The 22,383-nt window shown below is 39.5% G+C and overlaps 1 protein-coding gene across 2 annotated transcripts; it reads left to right on the forward strand.

Moving 5' to 3' along the window:
- The first annotated feature begins 3,888 nt into the window (after positions 1 to 3,888).
- Positions 3,889 to 20,878, forward strand: PIGA (phosphatidylinositol glycan anchor biosynthesis class A). Of its 2 annotated transcripts, XM_010366069.2 has the most exons (6): positions 3,889 to 3,992; positions 7,509 to 8,285; positions 13,217 to 13,349; positions 14,123 to 14,255; positions 14,404 to 14,610; positions 18,580 to 20,878. In XM_010366069.2, the coding sequence occupies exons 2-6, from the start codon at positions 7,571 to 7,573 to the stop codon at positions 18,844 to 18,846; spliced, it is 1,455 nt and encodes a 484-aa protein (XP_010364371.1). In that variant the 5' UTR covers positions 3,889 to 3,992; positions 7,509 to 7,570; the 3' UTR covers positions 18,847 to 20,878. The 2 variants fall into 2 exon arrangements, with proteins under 2 accessions (XP_010364371.1, XP_030790202.1); XM_030934342.1 differs by lacking the exons at positions 3,889 to 3,992; positions 7,509 to 8,285 and adding an exon at positions 8,870 to 9,031.
- Positions 20,879 to 22,383: the final 1,505 nt, after the last annotated feature.

Below are 22,383 nucleotides of genomic sequence, written 5' to 3' on the forward strand. Positions count from 1 at the left end.
AGTATTATATATCTTTCATTGTTTTTGAATTTTGGTTTATAAACCAATCTTAAGAGCTCTCTCTCTCTCTCTCTCTCTCTCGCTCTCACTCTCTCTCTCTCACTCTCACTCTCTCTTACTCTCACTCTCTCTCTCCTCTCCCCGTGTGTATGTGTGTGTGTGTGTGCTTATATCCCCCAGACTAACAGTGATAGTGGAAAATTGCAAATTATGTTGCTTGGCTCAGTTCTGTTAGCAAAGTTATGTCCCCAGACTGTTGGCAAAAAATTCTTTCAATGTCTCTTCACAAGTAGGGGAGATAGTTAAGCAACGAGGCTTGGTTATCTATTGCTATATAACAAATCACCCAAAAACTTCGTGTTTTGAGACAATAATGATTTATTATTTCTCATAATTATGTGGGTTAGTTAGGATGAGCTAAGTGGTTCTTTCGTTCCACATAGTATAGGCGGAAGTCATTCCAGTGGTTATATTAAGTTGGGAACTCACTTACTGCTGGAATGCCCAAGATGACCTCTCATTCTTCAGGGCTTCTCTCCATGTGACTTGCCATAATTCAATGTCTTGTCTGAGCTTCACAGCATGGCCATTGGCTTTCAAGAGGAAAGGTTCCAACAAGACGTATCCCAGTAAATAAACACTTATTAAGCATCTGTGGCATCTCATTTACTAATGTCTCTTTGGCCATTCCAGTCACATGCCCAAACCCAGAGACAATGTGGGAGAGGATTAGACAAGGTTGCCAATATGGAATACTGGTTTATTGAAGGTCACCATTGTAACAGTCTCTCAGAAAACTGGTTCCTGTATCAAGCCACACATGGAACCCTGCTAGTTTATTATTCTACAGGGGCTGAACCCTGGTTCACATCTTCCTGCTGCCACATACAGAATCCAGGACCTATGTGACTTTGTTCCTGATCATCATTTTGCATATTTGTTCTGTTTCTGATACATGGAAATGTTTATCTTCTTGTTTAAATGACAGCTAAAACATTAAATTTTCTCATTTATATTGTATCACTTATTGTTCTATTTGAAGCAGAATCAGGAGTTAGGAGTCTTAAAACACTAATTGAAAATGTGATCTTGGCTGGAAGTCCACCTCAACATCAAGCCCGTTTTCCTTAGTAAGATCTTCCACCAGTTTGCTCTAACCTGCATTGAAAATGCCACTCTTCTTCTATCTGCCCACTTTCCCTTCTCTTTTCCTTTGTCATCATAAAGCAGTGTTTGCTGGACAGCACCTGTCTGTACCTCATTCATGTTGTTCTTGGAATTATCGTGTTCCCAAGAGTTGCACGACTCCATCTACTTATTCTTCTAGCTAAATGCTGGCAGCTAGAAATACTCTTTCCCTTTGAACTCCCAGTATCTTTCTTATATTTGTCTTATGGCATTTATCACTTCCTGCTTTTTATCATAGACATTTACATATGCCTTAACTCCATCTTGGTTCCTTGCAAGTAAAGCTCGTGCCAGGTTTTCTCTGCTTCGTGCTTTGTACACAGATAGTAGGCTCTCAAGACGTATTTGTTGCCTTCCCACTCCAAAATTATCCCAAAGAGCTAATTTACATATGAAGTTACGAAAAACTGAATTTCAAGGGAAGATGGTATCTACATTTATTTTACATCTTCATCATCTCAGGTCATTTAATACTAAAACTGGTACCAATTGCCCTCATATTTTATTAAGTGCAATCATAAGATAATGCATATAAGTATCTTAGTCTAATTTTAGTGGTTCCTGAGAAAATTCTCTCAAGACATACCTTGAGACCATATATTTAGGCAGGACACTATAATTACAATAATCTCCAGATTTATATCTTAATCTTGCTTCTAAAAATTTCTTTTGACTTTTGAGAATATAGCCTTAAATGGAGACCTTTACTTAAGATTTAACTGACTATAAATGAAGTCATGTACCCAGGTGAGACTGTGAACCCCTGGGAGTCGGAATCTTGGTTTATTTACCTTTTAATGCTCAGTGCCTAGCACAGAAGCTGGAGCTTTAAATAAATGTTCAATGTTTTCAGACTTTGTTGGAACAGCCTGCAGGCTGCTCAACACCCTTCCCCACAGATACTCAGCAACACTGTGCCTCTATTAATATCTATTTATAAAGGTCAGCCTATTCTATATTTGAAACACAAAGAACCTTTTAAGAAAAGTGGATTTCTTCTGACTATTGATAACATGTATAGGAAAAGCTAGAAAAAATAAAAAGCTGTTGAAACACAGGGACTATGCTTAATATTCCTTGTATTCCCCACAAGGCCTTTTACAGAGCAGACACTCAGTAAACGTTTGATGATAAAAATAATAAATATTTGTTATATTTTGAAAAAAGATTCATGGTGGAATTTCAAGTGTGGATTGTGATCAGAACTACGGCAGGGGCAAACCAGGGGCTCAATAAATGAGGCTTAACCCTCATTTATACCTTCCAGGATTTCTACCCCCCTCTTTGTCTTAAAACCTATTACAAAAATGAAAAGGAGACCAAAGCAATGCTGTACCTATCTGGTAGTGTCGCTGTTATCTGTGAAACCAACTACAAATTATAAAGCTTAATTAAGTGTCCTTGAGTCTTCATCATTGTAATTCTCCCATGCTTCATCAATATCAACACAGGGCAAAGTATCTATTGCTACTCTTGCCTTACTCACCAACTCATTAATTCGATTCAAATCCCACAACTAAAATGCTCTTTCAATGATGTTATTGCACTGTAATTTGTATAAGGTACACTCCATGAAATACTTTCAATACATTTTATTGGGCATCTAATATGTGTCAGGGAGTGTGCTGATATTGGGTAAAGAAATTCATGTATTAAACTAAAACTTACTGAACATCTATTATCAAGAACAGATCCTGCCTCAGCTTACTATCTGGCAGGGAAGGCAGACATTTAACAAGCAAATACAATTTCCAGTTTTCAGAAAGAAGTCCATGTGAGATCTCAAGAGACAAGTAATCAAGGATCAGGGTGAGGAGGGAGAATGCAATCAGCAAACAACTTGAATATCATCTGATAAATGTTATACCAGCACATGGCCAAAGTACTATTAACATTAAAAAGTGAGAGTATTTCATTCTCTAGAGGCTTGAGGAAAGCATCAGAAAGGAGCTGAGATTTTCAGGGATGAATAGGCTTACACTAAGCTTAATAAAATGGGTGCCAGTAATGGTGGCGTTGATGGTGCTCAGAAAGGAATTTGTTCTCGAAAACGCACGTATGGCAGGGATGGGGGACTCCAAGTACCAGCTGTGACGCATGGATGACCATCACACCACTCTCACTGATTCTTTAGCTTCCTGGTCAAGCACCATCATAACTAGTTGAACCAGTTCGAGTGGAAGTTGATACTTCAGATCAGACCTCATATGTTTCCCCCAGAGTGTAGAGTTGCCATATAAATAACAAGATGTCTAGTTAAATTTACATGTCAGATAAAAAACGAATAATTGTGTAGTGAAATCCCCAATATTTGGTACATGCTTGTATTAAACATCATTTGTGCTTTATTTGAAATTGAAACTTCATATTTCATCTGTTTTGACTTTTTGTGTATTTTTATTTGCTACACCTGGCAAACGTCCCAGAGCGGTAAGAATGGGCACGGTTCTGCCGTGGCACAGCTGATTACAAACAAAAGGTCTCTCCAATCAGCAGCAAGCGGGGAGAGAACTGGCGTCCAGAATAGAGACGCTGTAACCAGGAAACCAGGGTGGGGCACCCACCCTACCGACGGCAGCTTCTAGGAGAAGGGCGCAGGCGCGCGCTGACGTTGCAGCCCGCGCTTAAGGGTGGGGACGACAGAGCGTCGCTCTCGGACGTGACCTCAGCGCCTCTTTGTGATTGGTTACCTAGGGGGCGCGGCGCTTGGGCGCGGACGCCTAGATTGGTGCTGAGGGACAGCAGGGAGGGACTCAGGCTGTAGCCGCGGGAGGTCCGGACACTGGCGGCCATGGAACTAACCGGTGAGTACGCGTCTCGCCGCCCGTCTCTAGCGCCCTGGGCCGCTTTTGGATGGGGCTGTTCTGCGCCCGTGGGCTCGTGGCGGGTGGTGGAGGGGTTGAAGCCGACCCGGCTCGAAGCCCGGAAGTTGGGTCGGAGGGTCTCCAGAGTAGGTTGGGTCTGAGGGTGCGTTTAGGACGGTTCCTTGGCTCAGGCGGGTGGGTTGAGGGACTGGGGTCTCCGGAACCCCGGGCCTGAGACCCACGTCCACTCTCTGGCTGTTTTCCTTCTCTCTTTGGGCCTGGCCAGTCTCCGCCATGAACCCAGCAGGGTCGCTGTCTGAGCAGGGTCATCCCCTCCTTGGCCCGAGCGTTTCCCCAGCGACCTCTCAGGGAATCAGGGAGTGAAGCTCAGACAGTGCCCAGGAATTGTCGGTGGAAGTACCATTCTCTTGACCCACAACTCTTGCCAAGTCTCCCTAAGGTTCTTAAGGAACCGCTACTGCTAATGATTGCCCGGGACTCGTTGACCGTGGTCGAGAATTTTACGGTAACGTCTTCTTTGCCACTTTAAGTGGCTGGGTGGGAACGTTGGACAAATGACTCAACTTGTCTGGCTTCTCATTTATAAAGCGAGAGAGGTATTCACTAGAGCTCCAAGCCTCATTTCGGCTTTAAAAGCTAAGATTTTGCGATTGTGCAGCATATTGAACTTTTATGTCAGAGATGTTTGGAGTGAAAACCTGGTGAAAGTGGGCAGACTCCTCACAGAACGTTGCAGGCTGACGACAAAATTTTAAATGCTATTACTTGGTTCATTACTCACTGTTTTTGCTATCGTCCATCTTTTAAAACTGGTAGAACTGTAAGTTCGGGTTTAGGTGACCACAGTAAGAAAATGTTAGTTAAACCACCTAAAAGTACAAACTTGGGGAATTTCGATATTTGGTAATATTGAATCTTAATTAGTAAATTCAGGTCAACAAACACTTCTGGAGTCTTTCTGAGAGTGTATTTAAAATGTAGATGAGGCCGGGCACGGTGGCTCACACCTGTAATCCCAGCACTTTGGGAGACCGAGGCTGGTGGATCACCTGAGGTCAGGGGTTCGAGACCAGCCTGGCCAACATGATGAAACCCCGTCTTTATTAAAAATACAAAAATTAGCTGGGTGTTGTGGTGTGCGCCTGTAATTCCAGCTACTCGGGAGGCTGAAGTTGGAGAATCGCTTGAACTCGGGAGGCAGAGGCTGCAGTGAGCCAAGATCGCTCCACTACACACACACACCAGCCTGGGCAACAGAGTGAGACTCCCTCTCAAAAAAAAAAAAAAAAAAGTAGATGAATTTGTTGGAGAGAATAGACAGTTAAGCCTTTGCACATAGAGTTAATTGGCATTTTCTGAGTTTGCAGGTGAAACCAGAAACTCGGAGCTTTAGGATGGTTTCTCGTTGTATAGTTGTGTTTTCTGGAGCCTTGGAAATCTTATTTGTAAAGCTGAGGAAGATTTTGACTACATATCCAAGATTCTTTTTAGCTTTAGATGTCTAAGAATGTATAATAGTACTAAATATTGAGTGGGCTTTTCACATTAATAAGGCTTTAGGGGACCCCTGAGATAAACATTTCGCACTTTAAATGGAGAAAATGGTCCCAGATACAGCCCATCTCTAGTTTAGCTTTTATCTGTAGACACCACACTGAAGGGAGGGACACTCATTGAGTTTGAAAGGCCTGCATAACTGAAAGAAAAGTTTAAAAACTGAAGGCAGCAGTTAGATAATCACCCTCTTTGGTTTTTGTGTTTTTGTTTTTTGTTTTTTGTTTTTGTTTTGTTTTGTTTGAGACGGAGTCTCGCTCTGTCACCCGGCTGGAGTGCAGTGGTGTGATCTTGGCTCACTGCAACCTCCACCTCCCGGGTTCAAGCGATTCTCCTGCCTCAGCCTCCCGAGTAGCTAGGACCACAGGCAGGCACCACCGTGCCCACCTAATTTTTGTATTTTTAATAGAGATGGGGTTTTGTCATGTTGGCCGGGCTGGTCTTGAACTCCTGACCTCAGGTGATCCACCCACCTCGGCCTCCCAAAGTGCTAGGATTACAGGCGGGAGCCACCACACCCGGCCTAGATAATCACCCTTTTTGAATAAGGAAGGAGAACATGTGTATTGTTTGCAGCATGTGCTCTGGTGACATTTGAAAAAGGTGCTCTCAAAGATAGTTAGAGCTCCAGGTGTGTTTTAGTGTAAACCACACAGGTAATACTAGCAAAACTTTATGAGATTAATTGAATTAGTGGCTAAGCTCTACAGCAGGGGTTGGCAAACTTTTGTAGAGGACCAGATGGTAAATATTTTCAACTCTGTGGGTCATATGGTCCCTGTTGCAACTACTCTGCTCTTGTAGCACAAAGGTAGCCATTCACAATAATGAATGGGCACACCTATGATCCTATAAAACTTTACAAAAACAGGCAGTGGACCGGTATAACTGAGTTTGAATCCTGGCCTGTTTTAGTTGTCTGTTATTTTTTACCGAACCACCCCAAGACTTAATGATGTAAAACAACAGCCATTTTGTTATTTTTCATGATACTGCAGTGAGCTAGGCTCAGCTGAGTGGTTCTGTTGGTCTTGCCGGTGGTCACTAGGAGGCTGCATTTAGCTGGTAAGTTGGCTGGATGACTGGGCCTCTGGCTCTTTCCATGTAGTCTCAGAGCTCTTCTTTCTCCATATTGTCGTCTCTTCCCTTGCCCCTCTAGCACAGTAGATGGATTTCTCGCATGTTGGCTTAGGATATCTAAGTGCACAAGTGAAAACCACCACAGCTTGGAAACCACCACACCTTTTTTAGGCTGAGGCCAAAAATTTGCACATCACTTTCACTACCTCCTATGGGCTAAACCAGGTCCAAATGCAAGGGAAAGGGACTTTAATATAGAAGGGCATAAATACGAGGAGACATGACCACTAATGAAACAGACTGCTACGTTGTGTTACCTCTAAGCACTGAGTAACTGAACAAATTTCTTAACCCCTTTAAGCTTTAGACTTTCCATTTTTAAGATGGAGTTGATAACTCATGGAGTTTTGGTGAGGCTGCAATAAGATATAGAAGACTTTCAGCATGTAGTGGCTGATGTATAGTGGCCATTTAATAAGTATTAATAGAAGCTGGTAAAGTGTAAGAGTAACGGGGAAATATGTAAACCTGTGTGTTTGTATATGTATATATATACTTAATTATTGGAAGAGACTGGTTTGTTGGGGACCATGATATGCTGTGGTGTAACAAACTTACTATTTAAAGTTGTACATATAGCAGTGTTTTTAGGACAAAATTAAGACATTGTAGAACCTAGTTTTGTTGTATGTAAATGCCAAGCAAGTAAACGTCAAATGAGTACATTGATGATATGCTTTGTTTTTAATTTTGGGGAAAAGCTAACAAATTTACATTAACATTAAAACAGTATCTATATCTGGATTTGTAATAGGAATGTGTTTTGTTTCTGAGCTGAGATCCTGTTTTACTCTTTTTCAGGTAATAGAGGACACATCTCTTAACTGGGTTGCTCTAAGAACTGATGCCTAAACCATCTCAGTATGGCCTGTAGAGGAGCAACTGGGGATGGCCACCGTGCCTCAGCTACACCCTCTCGGGTTAGCCCTGGAAGTCTTTCCACATGTAGAACCCATGCCCATAATGTATGCATGGTATCTGACTTTTTCTACCCAAATATGGGAGGCGTGGAAAGCCACATTTACCAGCTCTCACAGTGCCTGATTGAAAGAGGGCATAAGGTTATCATTGTCACCCATGCTTATGGAAATCGAAAAGGCATCCGTTACCTCACTAATGGCCTCAAAGTCTATTACTTGCCTCTGAAAGTCATGTACAACCAGTCTACAGCCACGACCCTCTTTCACAGTCTGCCATTGCTCAGGTACATATTCGTTCGGGAGAGAGTCACGATAATCCATTCACATAGTTCTTTTTCTGCCATGGCCCATGATGCTCTCTTCCACGCCAAGACAATGGGGCTTCAGACAGTCTTCACGGATCATTCCCTTTTTGGATTTGCTGATGTCAGCTCGGTGCTTACAAACAAGCTTCTAACCGTGTCTCTTTGTGATACAAACCACATCATTTGTGTGTCTTATACTAGTAAGGAAAATACTGTACTAAGAGCAGCACTGAATCCTGAAATAGTATCCGTCATTCCTAATGCTGTAGATCCTACTGACTTCACTCCAGACCCATTTAGAAGGCATGATAGTATAACTGTTGTTGTTGTCAGCAGACTTGTTTACAGAAAAGGTAATGAAATGATAGCTATAATTGCATTGTAGACTTTTTTCCCTGTAGAAAGCTGTTGAATACTTGTATGTAATGATTGTTTGGCTTTTCATTTGGTTTTATGGTTTTATAATGCTATAAATTATAGCAAAGAAAGTTCTAATATTGGTTTATATATCCAAGAAGAGAGATTTTTCAGGATGGTGGTGAATGCTGTCCCCCGACCTTTGATGTTTTAATGGTTACTAAAAATAAGAACAATAACCTGATGCTGTTACATTTCAGGTCTTTTTAAAAATAAAAACAGCCCTGCACATGTGGTAAAGAAGTAAAGGGCAGGCCGGGCATGGTGGCTCACGCCTGTAATCCCAGCACTTTGGGAGGCTGAGGTGGGCTGATCACGAGGTCAGGAGACTGAGACCATCCTGGCTAACATGGTGAAACCCCGTCTCTACTAAAAACACAAAAAATTAGCAGGGTGTGGTGGTGGGCGCCTGTAGTCCCAGCTACTTGGGAGGCTGAGGCAGGAGAATGGTGTGAACCCGGGAGGTGGAGTTTGCAGTGAGCCGAGATCGCGCTACTGCACTCCAGCCTGGGTGACAGAGTGAGACTCCATCTCAAAAAAAAAAAAAAAAAAAAAAGAAGAAGAAGAAGTAAAGGGCAGAGGTCACAGATGGCTTTTTTCTTCTGATTGCCAAAGTAATGTCTTTTCATTGCAGATATTTTGGAAACTAAGAAAAGCACAAAGATGAAAACTAAAATCAGCGGTAACTGTATTATTCAGAGATACCCTAATGAATATTTTGATTTATAGCTTTCCTGTCTTTTTTATGTGTACGTACATATACTGAAAATCAGTGAGTGGGCTTCCTCTGCACATTACTGTATTGTAGCTTGCTTGTTTCATTTCATCATGTATAAGACATTAATAACATATTGGCAGGTAAGTGATGAAGAAAAGGGGATTAGATGTCCCGGGATCAGATGATGGGTCTGTCCTGCTGTGTGATTGAGGACAAGTTGCTTAACATCTCTAAGTCTCAGTTTTTTTCATTTGTGTAATTTAAGCAACATTGGGAACCTCGGAAGGGTTCAGTGATAGTTCCTATAAACTATTAGCCTAGTTTGTAGCTATCCACTATTATCAAGGAGGTTTTTTGGGTTTTGTTTTTGAGATGGAGTCTCGCACTGTCACCCCCTGGGCTGGAGCGCAGGGGCGCACTCTCGGCTCACTGCAACCTCTGCCTCCCAGGTTCAAGCGATTCTCCTCCTTTATCCTCCCAAGTAGCTGGGATTACAGGCGCACACCAGCACGCCCAGCTAATTTTTTGTATTTTTAGTAGAGACAGGGTTTCACTGTGTTGGCCAGGCTGGTCTCAAACTCCTGACCTCGTGATCCGCCTGCCTCGGCCTCCCAAAATGCTGGGATCACAGGCATGGGCCACTGCGCCTGGCCAAGGAGGCTGTTTTTTGTACCTCTACAGCACTTAATGGACACTGCAGTTGAATGTGTGGAGGCTTGTTTACTAAAAGTCTGACACAGTCTGGTTTTAAAAAACAGTGTCTTCTGAGTGCTATTTGAAAACCTGTCCACTAATCAAAAGTGTCAGTTATAGTAGGGAATCATTAAAAAAAAAATACATAAATACATACCCCCTTAAATATTTAATATTTGAATTTAACTGAAAATATTAATACACACTGAGTTGCCAGTAGTTTGATGTAGGACTGCCGGCTTTGAGTGCTGGGCCATTGGTTTCAGCTGCATCTTGTACACTCCCTTTCACAAAACATAATCTACCATTGCTACTTTGAGTTTCTTTTGAGTGGGGTCAGAACTTAAAGGCATATGAACTGATATGCTTCAGGAATTTTAATTTGTTTTCAGTTTTATATGGTAGTTTAGGACACCCCTCATCTGCCAAGAACTTTTTTCTGTGACTTTCCTTTATTGGATTTTTCAAACTGTTCAGCTTAGTTTTTGTAGAAACTCTTTTTGTCAGTTTATGTGATATTGAATTAAATTACTCAACACGATGACAGGTACAACTGACATCAAACAGATGTGTGAACAAACACAACTGATTCTTGATAAGCACTGAACTCAGTGGTGTGCCAGTGTGCTAGGGAGTGGCCTAAAATCTAGATGTGGGCCTTGGTCAGTTTACGTTTGGAATGGAGAACCTTGATTGACCCAGCAGTCCATTTAAGTGGAGGTTGGCAAGGAAACTTGGCCTGAACTTCATTTTCTGGTTTGAAGGCAATGACATGCTTTCATTCTTTAATCAGGGACGTGTGAACCGACTGGCATTCTGTATTCTGAATTCCTCTTGGGACATTAGTGATGTGTTTTTTGTAACTTAGGAAATGTACCTGATTTATTTTTTAACCAAATAGCATATCTTCTTGAGATAGCTAGCTAAGAAAGAGTATGACGCATGTGTGATCAAGAATCAGCAAAATTAACTACCCATACAAAGATTAAACCTGTTACCTTTACTTCTCTAATGTGATATTTTAACCAGCTGAGGTAACCACCAATGGAGTGATGGTATGGTCTTTCCTGTACTCAATTCAGTAACTGAACAGATATTTATCGAACCCTCTCCAGATGCCAGGCACCCTGCAGAAAGTAACATTCTTAGAAGGAACAGCCATACCTGTAGCCCAAGAATGAGTAGTTCTATTAACGGTCCATTCCTTATTAACAAATTAATTTCCTCAGGAGTTTATTGGACCAGATAACAAAGTCCCACTAGAATGTCTTAAGTGAGAGAGAGGATAAATCAAAGTTTTCCCTATCCAGGCTTTTTGGCTGCCTTTTTCCTGAGCCTCCTCTTCCAAGTCTGTTTTGCTCTCAGTCAGGATTTACCAGCACTCTGTGCATGTGTAGGCACGCTCGCCCGCTTCCTTCTGTCGTGGTAATGACAACCTACATTTGTATTCTGCAGTTGATAAAGCCTGTTCGTGGTATAATACCTCATTTGACCCTCCCAACAACTGTAGGGTAGATGTTATCTACATGAAATTGAGTCTCAGAGAGGGTAAGTAATTCACCCAGGTTACACAGTAAGTAACAGAGATGACACATGTGAGTCCAGCTTTTCTTGAGCTAAGGTCTCCTCTTCCTCTACCGTGCCCAGCCACTCATATCCTAGGTATAGATCAGAAGGTTCTTAAAAATATTGTTAGACTGAGCTTTAAAAGCAGTTTGAATCAGAGATTTTCATTGTCTGTTTTCACATGGCAGTCGAAAGTCTCTAGGTTCCATTGCGTTATACCCTTCTTAGAGGCTCCAGAATAAATTTTTTTATAGTGGTGGGGAAAAGCCTTTATTTTTAGAATAAGAATATAGATCACTGGTAATAGTAATCAGTTCCATTTCTTATGAGATAGTTGTCAGGAGTAAATGACATAATGAATTTAAAGTATATTGCCTATCACAGCAGGCACTCAGTTCCTGTTAGCTATTATCATTTATGACTATTGCTCTATGTTGTTTTTTATTTGTTTGAAGAATGGGCTCTTAACCTTGTATGAGAAAGAAAAGGGTGAGGAAGAAAATGGATTGAAGGAATTGTAGATGACTAAATGTTAAAAGTCATTAAACTACCTTCTGGTTTATCTAGAAATCCAATTGAGTGATTTGGTAGTAGACATGAAACAAAGATAGCTATGATTTTAATGAGAAGCCCTCATATTCAGAAAAGCTGTGTGGGAATTTTTGATACATACAATAATAGTTTGAAAGTACTAGCAGAGTTTACTTAATGAATTCTACTTTGTATTATTTAATAAAAATGACCCTATATATGTGTGTGTGTATATATGTCATATATATGTGTGTGTGTGTATATATGTCATATATATATGTGTGTGTGTGTGTGTATATATATATATGTCATTTCTCCTGTCATCTATTTTATAACTGATCTGCCTATTTGGGATGGAAGATTAAGAAATACAATTCTTATGTGTGTGTGCATTTTTAAAATTAGTAAACTTAGCTCTAGGTGGATTATTTTATATTTACTTTTGAATATGTACGATTTGTAATTGTTAGTGAACAGTGAACTAGATTCTCAAATAGTGTTGACATTGTTGTGACTTTGGATAGCCACTCACTTTTTCAGACTAATAGGGCACAATTTACTTTATTGTTTTCTATTACCTGAGATTGTGTTTATATATTATAAGAAAATCATTTTGGAGAAGAAAGGAACCAAGATGCATTCTTTTGTTCTACGGACTGTAGTGATCTAACAGTTCATGCCCTGCCGCCTTCATTTACCCCCATTCCAGGAAAGTGGGCTATAGCTGGTTTGAACTTAAATTTTGCTAATAATGTAGTGTTCACTGCAAAATTCTCTGTACCAGCCACGTTTTAAACAAAGTGGAGGCAGCAGTTAGATTTCGTTGCTTAGCCTTTTCCTATGGCAGTAGGTGGAATCACAGACTGATAGAATCTTATAGCTGAAAGAGACTTTAGGTACATAGGAATCTTTATAGATCATAAAACTTTCCCACGATCAATGGGCTTGCTGGTAAAAAAGCTGGGACAAGACCCAGATCTCCAATCAGCTGCCTGCTCTGGAGAAAATGAACTCAAACCTTAACCACCTTAAATTTACCTTTTTTAGAAGTATGCAATGTGTAAACATAAGTGAATAACTTAAAGAATAGTCTGTTGAGATGAAACAGAATAGGCCATATTTTGGGTGTGTGGAAGGTAATGCATGTCAAGGTCTACATCTTTAAGAATTGTAACTCTTGGGGGACCACTGCCAGTTTGCGAACAATTCCACTCTCCTGGGAAAGGTTTAAGAGAGTTTCTCTCCTTTATGGAGTGCGTAGCTAATACTTTTCAAAATGAGTGGATTTCTCAGTAGTTCTGGTGAATTTTTTTTAAGTTTAAATATTAATATCTCCAACATTCAAATTTATATTTTCAGGGATCGATTTGCTTAGTGGCATAATACCTGAACTCTGTCAGAAATATCCAGATTTAAATTTCATAATTGGAGGAGAGGGACCAAAGAGAATCATTTTGGAAGAAGTTCGGGAAAGATACCAGCTGCATGACAGGTATTGATGAATTTCATGTTGTCTTGAGGGAGAAGATGTCAATTATCTCTATTTGGTTTTAACTGCATGCCTACCTTAGGTGTGTTGCTTCTCCTACATGTAATTGGTATACATATAATTGATATAAATCTAATGCAAGGACTTTTCAAAATTTTTATATAAAATAGGAAACCTAGTTGAAGAATTCACAATTTTATTTTTTCCATTAGCCCAATATTATTTGACTTTGAGGGGCCATTGTTGGAGGCACCATGAAAGGCACAAAAAACAACTGCTTTAACTGGAAGCGTTTGCAGATTTCCAGGCCATACTGTATAGTGTTTTAAGTAATAGGGCTCAAATCATGTAAATTGCTCTGCACATACAGATTTGGACAGGTCTCTTCCTCAATAACCACACAACAAGGCATGTACATGTAAAGCGTCAATTTTCATAAAAGGGCCATTTTCCTGTTTAGAAATGGCACTTTAACATTTTAATTATCAAAGTTTATTCATATGATTACATACAAACTAGTTTTGGAGAAGATAAAGTTTGATATGTGTAACAGAAGTTAGAAATAATGTTCGCTGTATGAGTTTTAACCCAACTGCTTTATAAGGCTGTTTCTATTAGATCAATGTTTGGTGATACTAATCTTTTGAGGTGGAAAACATTAGCAGCAATAAGAATTTAAGTGTAATATAAATAGCAGACTTGGTTTATAAACTAAGTTTCTTTTGTAGCATGAGTTTTCACTCCCTTCTTTCTTCCCCTCTCATTTGAAAAATCAGGGTGCGTCTTTTGGGAGCTTTAGAACACAAGGATGTTAGAGATGTCTTAGTTCAAGGACATATTTTTCTTAATACCTCCCTTACTGAAGCATTCTGCATGGCGATCGTGGAAGCAGCCAGTTGTGGTTTACAGGTAAAAAGCTTTGAGGGCATTCATGGTTGGGATTTCTCTATATTTTGAAAAATAATGAGACACATTTCATAATAATGTTTTAACTGGTTTTGTTGATCTTCCTGAGGCATGATTATGGTGGAGCATGCATTCTTTCTTTCTTTTTAAGATTGTAAGTACCAGAGTTGGTGGAATTCCTGAGGTGCTTCCAGAAGACCTTATTATTTTATGTGAGCCTTCAGTAAAATCTTTGTGTGAAGGATTGGAAAAGGCTGTTTTGCAACTGAAGTCAGGGACATTGCTGACTCCAGAAAACATCCATAACATAGTAAAGACTTTCTACACCTGGAGGAATGTTGCGGAAAGAACTGAAAAGGTATGTCACATGCTGAGAAAAGATTGTGTCTGAACTCTTACTTGATATTTCACATACACATTTGCTTTTTCTTACATAGAAGTTTACCATTTCTGTTCTATTGCTTAAGTTGATGAAACCTCTTCCAGATGAAAAGAAACAGATTTGGTACACTTACCGGGCTACGTGTCTAGTCAAGTTATTGCGTTTCATGTTTGAAAATAGCGGTAATACAGTCTGGCCCCCTCATTAAAATGGGCATAAAGAAGTTACAAAATGTTCTAAAAGTCACAATTAATAGAGACAAGATGAGTGTTAAATCTACTCTTAGATATTTTCTTGAAGCTGTTGATAATTCTAAAGCAAACAGCTCTTTTAGGAAATGCATGGTTTTGCTGATTGCAGCAACTTTATAACTTGTGAATATTTTATTCAGGCTACTTCCTAAACCTCTTGTAGCCCTTTTGCTAACTACTGTGATTTTCTCCAGGAAAAGGATTTTTGCATCTTTGGGCTGATTGAGAACATAGTAAGTTAGAATTCAAAATGTACGTGACAAAAGTGGGAAAAATCACAAATGAAAAGCAGCAACAGAGAATTGACGAGTATAGGAAATAGATTAACACCCTTAGGTAGGAGATTACAGTTGTGGGAAATGCTTCCTGAATTTGAATTAGGGACTACTTTTATTCTCAGTTTCATCCTTTACATCCTTTTCATGATGTTCTCTGCCTCATGCCTCTTATTAACACGTAACAAGCTGAACAGAAACAACTCAGCTTCTTAGTATGTAGAAATTGTGAACCGGAAAGATAACCAGGTGGAACATGGAGAAGGTAGTAGTTTAGACTAATGCTACCAACGTGATATTCAGTGGAGCAATGAGTTTTTAACCTAGAGTAGATAGCAAGTTGGAGCTGAGGAGAATAGCTCTTTACTGTAAGGCTTTCTTACTTGGTTTGAATGATGAATTCCAGTGTATAAGATGAACTCATTTGAATGGAAGTTCTAAAAACTTATCTCTAAAAATTGTCTTATACGTTTTCCATTGAAACATGAGATATTTGCAACAGTCAAACATTTTTGACTGAAGCATTTTGAGACATTCTGACCTTCTACAAGTCTTGTACTATCTCCCCCATATGAAACATGGAATGTTGGAGTGTAGTGCTTACCTGTTGAGGAGTGCATGTCAAAGTCCCTGGGCAGCCTTTTCAGACTCTCTCTACTCCATCTTGATGTCCCCCTGCCTCCCCAACCACTCCCTATATTCCAGTGTTATCCTTTAGGAGCAGAGATAGAATTGGGGATATAATTGGCAGGGATATTTGATTAGACAGGTTATTTTGATGATACCATCCTGATCTCCACTCCCTTTGAGAACCACGACACTGTAAGTTGCGACTTGGCCTTCTTGATTGACATCATATAAACCTCAGAAGCCTGAGCCACTGTAGGTAATAAGTTAACAGGGAAAGAACTATGGTGACGGTTTGTCAGTATATATTAAAGGGGTTAATTGGGATTTTTTTGGTAACCACATTTTTCTTTTAGTTATACTTAAAGTAATAGTACAGCATCTGTATTTTTTTACTTCTATGGTAATTTATAGTACACTTTTAGAAAAAAGTAAATCCTTGCCTATAATTGATTGTCATTGCTAACATTCTCTTCATAGTAGTAAATTGTTATTTTATCACTTAAAACTGTAAGTAGATTAATTGACCTGAAATAAAGCTGGACAAAAAAGTCAGTTTGTAGTTACTCTTTTAACCCTATGACATTTTAATTCATTTCAATTCCTCCTTCTTAGTTTAACTGTGCTATTTAGAAAATCGATCATGAAATAAATTTGGAGTTCATGTTGTAAACATACTTTTTCAATTGCAATTCACCAGTCTCAGCATAATTCTCAACATAATTCTTATTAAAATGTTTCTATTCAGGACGTCCTCAGGGTAAAAGAGCTGGATGAAAACATGCTGTACCTTTCAAGGGCTGTTGACCTGTACAATATGCACTGCATGTTATAACTTTCTTGAGTTCAAAAGGAGACGGTTTACAGGTCTGATATATGAGACTAAACAGAAGTAATACTCAAATTACAAAATATGAATGTTGGCTCATTTGATGTGTTCTGAACACGTATGTTTAAAGATCTTTGTTTTTTGATATTTTAGAGCTTAGTACTGACCAGTGTTTTAAAAAGCATGCCACCTTTTGAGAAATGTCTGTTCATATCCTTTGCCCACTTTTTGATGGGGTTGTTTGTTTTTTTCTTGTAAATTTGTTTGAGTTCTTTGTAGGTTCTGGATATTAGCCCTTTGTCAGATGAGTAGAATGCAAAAATGTTCTCCCATTCTGTAGGTTGCCTGTTCACTCTGATGGTAGTTTCTTTTGCTGTGCAGAAGCTCTTTAGTTTAATTAGATCCCATTTGTCAATTTTGGCTTTTGCTGCTGTTGCTTTTGGTGTTTTAGACATGAAGTCCTTGCCCGTGCCTATGTCCTGAATGGTACTAGCTCATCATCACTGGCCATCAGAGAAATGCAAATCAAAACCACAATGAGATACCATCTCACACCAGTTAGAATGGCAATCATTAAAAAGTCAGGAAACAACAGGTGCTGGAGAGGATGTGGAGAAATAGGAACACTTTTACACTGTTGGTGGGATTGTAAACTAGTTCAACCATTATGGAAAACAGTATGGCAATTCCTCAAGGATCTAGAACTAGATGTACCATATGACCCAGCCATCCCACTACTGGGTATATACCCAAAGGATTATAAATCATGCTGCTATAAAGACACATGCACACGTATGTTCATTGCGGCACTATTCACAATAGCAAAGACTTGGAATCAACCCAAATGTCCATCAGTGACAGACTGGATTAAGAAAATGTGGCACATATACACCATGGAATACTATGCAGCCATAAAAAAGGATGAGTTTGCGTCCTTTGTAGGGACATGGATGCAGCTGGAAACCATCATTCTTAGCAAACTATCACAAGAACAGAAAACCAAACACCGCATGTTCTCACTCATAGGTGGGAACTGAACGATGAGATCACTTGGACTCGGGAAGGGGAACATCACACACCGGGGCCTATCATGGGGAGGGGGGAAGGGGGAGGGATTGCATTGGGAGTTATACCTGATATAAATGACGAATTGATGGGTGCTGACGAGTTGATGGGTGCAGCACACCAACATGGCACAAGTATACATATGTAACAAACCTGCACGTTATGCACATGTACCCTAGAACTTAAAGTATAATAATTAAAATAAAAAAAAAAAGCATGCCACCTACTTGCTCAGCAAAAAACGTTATTTCATTTGTCAACGATTGACCTATAGTATCTGCTGAAATTTCCCCCATCTGTTTATCTTCTTTTATTTGAAATCCATGAAATGCCTCTGTATGTCCTCACCATCCATGCTCAGCAACATGTACAGCCTCATGTGGCTGTTGAAAGAGGAGCCTCTGTGTTCCCAGAAGTATGCTAGATTGTAGCTCTCTGCTCGTGGTTGATGTCTGCCAGATGCCGGTGAGAGCATCTCAGCTTAGTCAAGGAATCTTCAAAGGCAAATCCTGCTTCAGTACTGCTGAATTAAATATTGACCCTACAGTGGTGACCCCAAAAGCTGTTCAGACTTTGCGGGACTTTGGAATTCTAGTAGTTGGCTAAAATTGATGGTGACTCCCTAGGGGAGAGGAACTGTGGCTTATTCTTTGTATCACACAGCCTCTAGCCTGGTGTCTTGCCCAGAATAAGTACCCAGTAAGTTTTGAATCAAATGGCAATAATTATCGTGATTAAGTTCATTAAGGATATCATTACTATGACAACAACAAAACACAAGCAACTTTTGTTTGCATTTGTTTCTAAAATGTTCCTGTAGGATCTGGTCATTGGTTACCATGGGACAGGTGATGGGGTGATGGGTGAAAGTGCTCACACTTGGCTTCTCTCCCTCTAGGTATATGACCGGGTATCAATGGAAGCTGTGTTGCCAATGGACAAACGACTGGACAGACTTATTTCTCACTGTGGCCCAGTAACAGGCCACATCTTTGCTTTGTTGGCAGTTTTCAACTTCCTCTTCCTCGTTTTCTTGAGATGGATGATTCCAGATTCTATCATTGATGTTGCAGTAGATGCCACTGGGCCACAGGGTGCCTGGACTAATAACTATTCTCACAGTAAAAGAGAGGGTGAGAATAATGAGATATCTAAAACCAGGTAGAAGAAAGCCTAGATTGTAAGATTTTAAACATTTCTAATAGTTCTATTAAGACTATGGAAAATAACCTTGCTTTTGGGGGTTTTGTTTTTTAGAGTTAATTTAGTAAGTTATGCTACCTCTATATCATTCAATATTTTCTGTTGAGGAAAGATTAAAAAGTTATGCAATTCCTGAGTGTAGAAACTTCTTGCACTTATTTAAAATTTAGGAGAGAACATTTAAGCCACTCAGGTATGAAATTTTTCAGACTACTGAAATCCCTGTAGCAGAGATGTTTTAACATTATATTTTGAGAGCTTTGGGTGCTGAAGGGCCAAACGTTTTCTGGGCATTTTTTGGCCAGTTTTTAATGTTACACCATTAGACACTCACCAGATGTTTACAAGTTTTCTTTAGGGAACTACAACAATTATATGAACTGTTTTATATCATGTTCATATACGTTTATTAGAAATCTAAATCACATCTTTAAACAGTAGGTTCACTCAGTAGGTGTTACATATAGTTAACAGGTTCCTTGAGTAAGATAGTCCATTAGTTACCAGCACATTTTGAACCCCTGCTCTGTGCAGAATGTTGAACTAGATGTTTCCCGCCATTAAGGACCAGGGGTGCATTGACTCTGTTTACCATTCAAATGGCTTACTTCATCATAATCATTGTTGATATGAGATAAATATCCAACATGCCAAAAATGCTCATGCCAGTTAATGCCGGGGAAAAAATCACCAACACACTACTAGTACCTGTTGTATGCATTCGCCTAGGTAGAGCCTTCGTCTTCAGTTGTGTTTATGAAGATACTTTTTGCTTTTTAAATACTGGGGACCGATATCACTGTTGATAGTGCAGAGAAACCCTCCACATTTTTCAGTGCATATTTGAGTTTTCTATAAATGCCTTCGTGTTTTCTGAGCAGAATGTATGAGGTGTGCCATCCCAAAACCAGCTGCTACCCTGTCCTTTTAATGTAAGTCACTCCCTTTCACTGTGGCCTCGCTGATGTCTGATAAGTATTGTCAGTGTGCAAAAAGCTTTACTTCAGAATGTTTTATTTATAGCAAACCGAGCTGAAAATTTTAGCAACAGTCTTTGTGGTTGGATGTTATTAACTGTAATTGTTGCCCAGAGCCATGGGTTTTTTAACCCCAAATTATCCACATGGTGTGTATTATCAATTCTTTGAACTCTTAAGGTGTTTGTGAGAAAAGGACTGTGAATTCAAAACAGTGAGGCACTTGTGGGTGCACTACATAGATTCTGACAGTGTTGTGATACTGTATAGGATTTTTAAAAATGACAACATTCACAAAATTTGTTACTTTTTAAAAAATAACATGCCTATTACCTGGTTGCACTGATATAAAAGAAATATATTTGTGTTTTGTTTGTACTAAAATGCAAAAGCAAGAGTGCAGTTTTTGAAATCTAGAAGTTAGGGGTACTTTTGTTGGAGAAAAATGGACTGATCTAAACCATTCAGTCTTACTGGGATTTTTATGCATAAAAACTCACATTTATAAACATGAAGTAAACAGTGCCAATATTCATAGTAAAGTGAGAAACTATAATATTTGGCTATTACTCTATTCAACAGGTTTTAGATGCACGCCACCATTTTTTCCTTATATTTTTGCTTGAGTTTTTAAAATTGTCATTTAATTCTTAAATTGTCATTTATTTGAGATGGAAATAAGATCTAAAGTTAGTTGCCTTTGCCTGTAAGACATGTAATTTGCAAATTACTACTCTTAGCAAACGGAAGTAAATTTATTTTACGTAAATCTTAATTTTCAACCTTCCTGGATACCTTAATTGTAACTGTCAGTGTTGCACTGGTCGGTATGTAGAAACACATTGCTCTACCCTGCTACTTACGTTGATTTTAAAGTGAATTTACAGTGATGAGGAATTTGTGAGAACTATATTGTATTTCTTTTGATGTTTCAAAAGGTTGCCTATGAAAAACTGATTTGTTAAAACATGCTACATGTCCAAAAATAAAGACCAGAATGACATTTTGCTAATTTTCTGAGTTTGTCTTATTTTATGACCAGACTATTATTTACTAGTGGAACAGGCTATCCCTGCCCCCGACACAGTCTTTTCCAATGCAATTTGGATGTGTTGCTTGGTCTATGAGTAAAACAAGAAATACCCTTTGGGCGATGAATTACTCTGTCATTTTTTGTTTCTAGAATATCTTCTCTCTCTTACTCATGGAATAGCAAGTTCAATTGTGCCTTTGTTTCCTTACCCAAATAAGCCCTTGTTTTTCACTGCCCTAGCGTTATCATGTGAGACGAAAATATCTACAAACTGTATTGCGTATGTGAGCTACATATTTATGCTTTCTACTTTGCCCAACACAAATTCGTAAACTTTCTTAAAACATTATGAGACTTGTGATTTTCTTTTTTCTGTTTTTTTTTTTCCAGCTCATCAGCTATTGTTAGTGTATTTTCATTTATTTATTTATTTATTTATTTATTTATTTATTTATTTTTGAGACAGAGTTTCACTCTTGTTGCCCAGGCTGGAGTGCAGTGGCGTGATCCCGGCTAACTGCAACCTCTGCCTCCCGGGTTCAATGATTCTCCCGCCTCAACCTCCTGAGTAGCTGGGATTACAGGCGCCCACCACCACACAGGCTAACTTTAGTATTTTTAGGAGAGACGGGGTTTCACCATTTTGGCCAGGTTGATCTCGAACTCCTGACCTCGTGATCTGCTGTTAGTGTATTTTATGTGTGGCCCAAGGCAATTCTTCCAGTGTGACCTGGGGAAGCCAAAAGATTGGATATCCCTGATTTAGTTTCTCCCACCCCTTTTGTGGGAAGCAGTGGAAAGCAGTCACCTATGTTTATGTTTTGATTTATCTTACGCCAAAACTTATTTTTGGCAAAGTCAGGGTAGTATAGGTCTGTGTTTACTTTTGTGAAGTATTTTTAAAGCCTCTTTATCCATCTCTGCATTCCCAAATGAATGTGGCTAGATGTTAAATTGTATCCTGTGGCTGGATTTTTTAATATAAAATTATGAAAAAGTTCTATGTAGAATTTGATTTGTAGCCTATAGTACTTGGGGGAATTGATTTTACTTTATCCTTTATCATTTCTATTTGGGTATGGCTCAGTGGTTCTCAACTGGGGTTTGGGGGGGACAATTTTGTTTCCCAGAGGACATCCGGCAATGTCTGGTTGTTACTACTAGATGGGGGTGGGGCATTGGCATCAAGTGAGTAGAGGTCAGGGTTGCTGCTAAGCATTCCACAATGCTCTGGGCCATCCCCCACAACAGATATATCTGTCCCAAAATGTCAATAGCACTGAGGCTGAGAAACCTTGGTGCTGTTGATTATTTCATCCGTGAAAGATAGCATGAATCAACTGTCCTGTGTATCAGTAGCCTTTTATGCCCATCTCAAATGTAATGTTCAAATATAGTAAAGATGGCCTTTCCGGGAGTGGTGGCTCACGCCTGTAATCCCAGCACTTTGGTAGGCCGAGGCGGGTGGATCACAAGGTCAGGAGATCGA

Source organism: Rhinopithecus roxellana, chromosome 7, assembly GCF_007565055.1.
Source record: "Rhinopithecus roxellana isolate Shanxi Qingling chromosome 7, ASM756505v1, whole genome shotgun sequence".
Classification (NCBI taxonomy): domain Eukaryota; kingdom Metazoa; phylum Chordata; class Mammalia; order Primates; family Cercopithecidae; genus Rhinopithecus; species Rhinopithecus roxellana.

Excerpts from the sequence above, each read along its gene's own strand:
- PIGA (XM_010366069.2), top strand. The coding sequence starts at position 7,571 with ATGGCCTGTAGAGGAGCAACTGGGGATGGCCACCGTGCCTCAGCTACA. Across the intron at positions 13,350-14,122 it reads AGATACCAGCTGCATGACAG|GGTGCGTCTTTTGGGAGCTT; the intron begins GTATTGATGAAT and ends TTGAAAAATCAG. Across the intron at positions 14,611-18,579 it reads TTGCGGAAAGAACTGAAAAG|GTATATGACCGGGTATCAAT; the intron begins GTATGTCACATG and ends CTCTCCCTCTAG.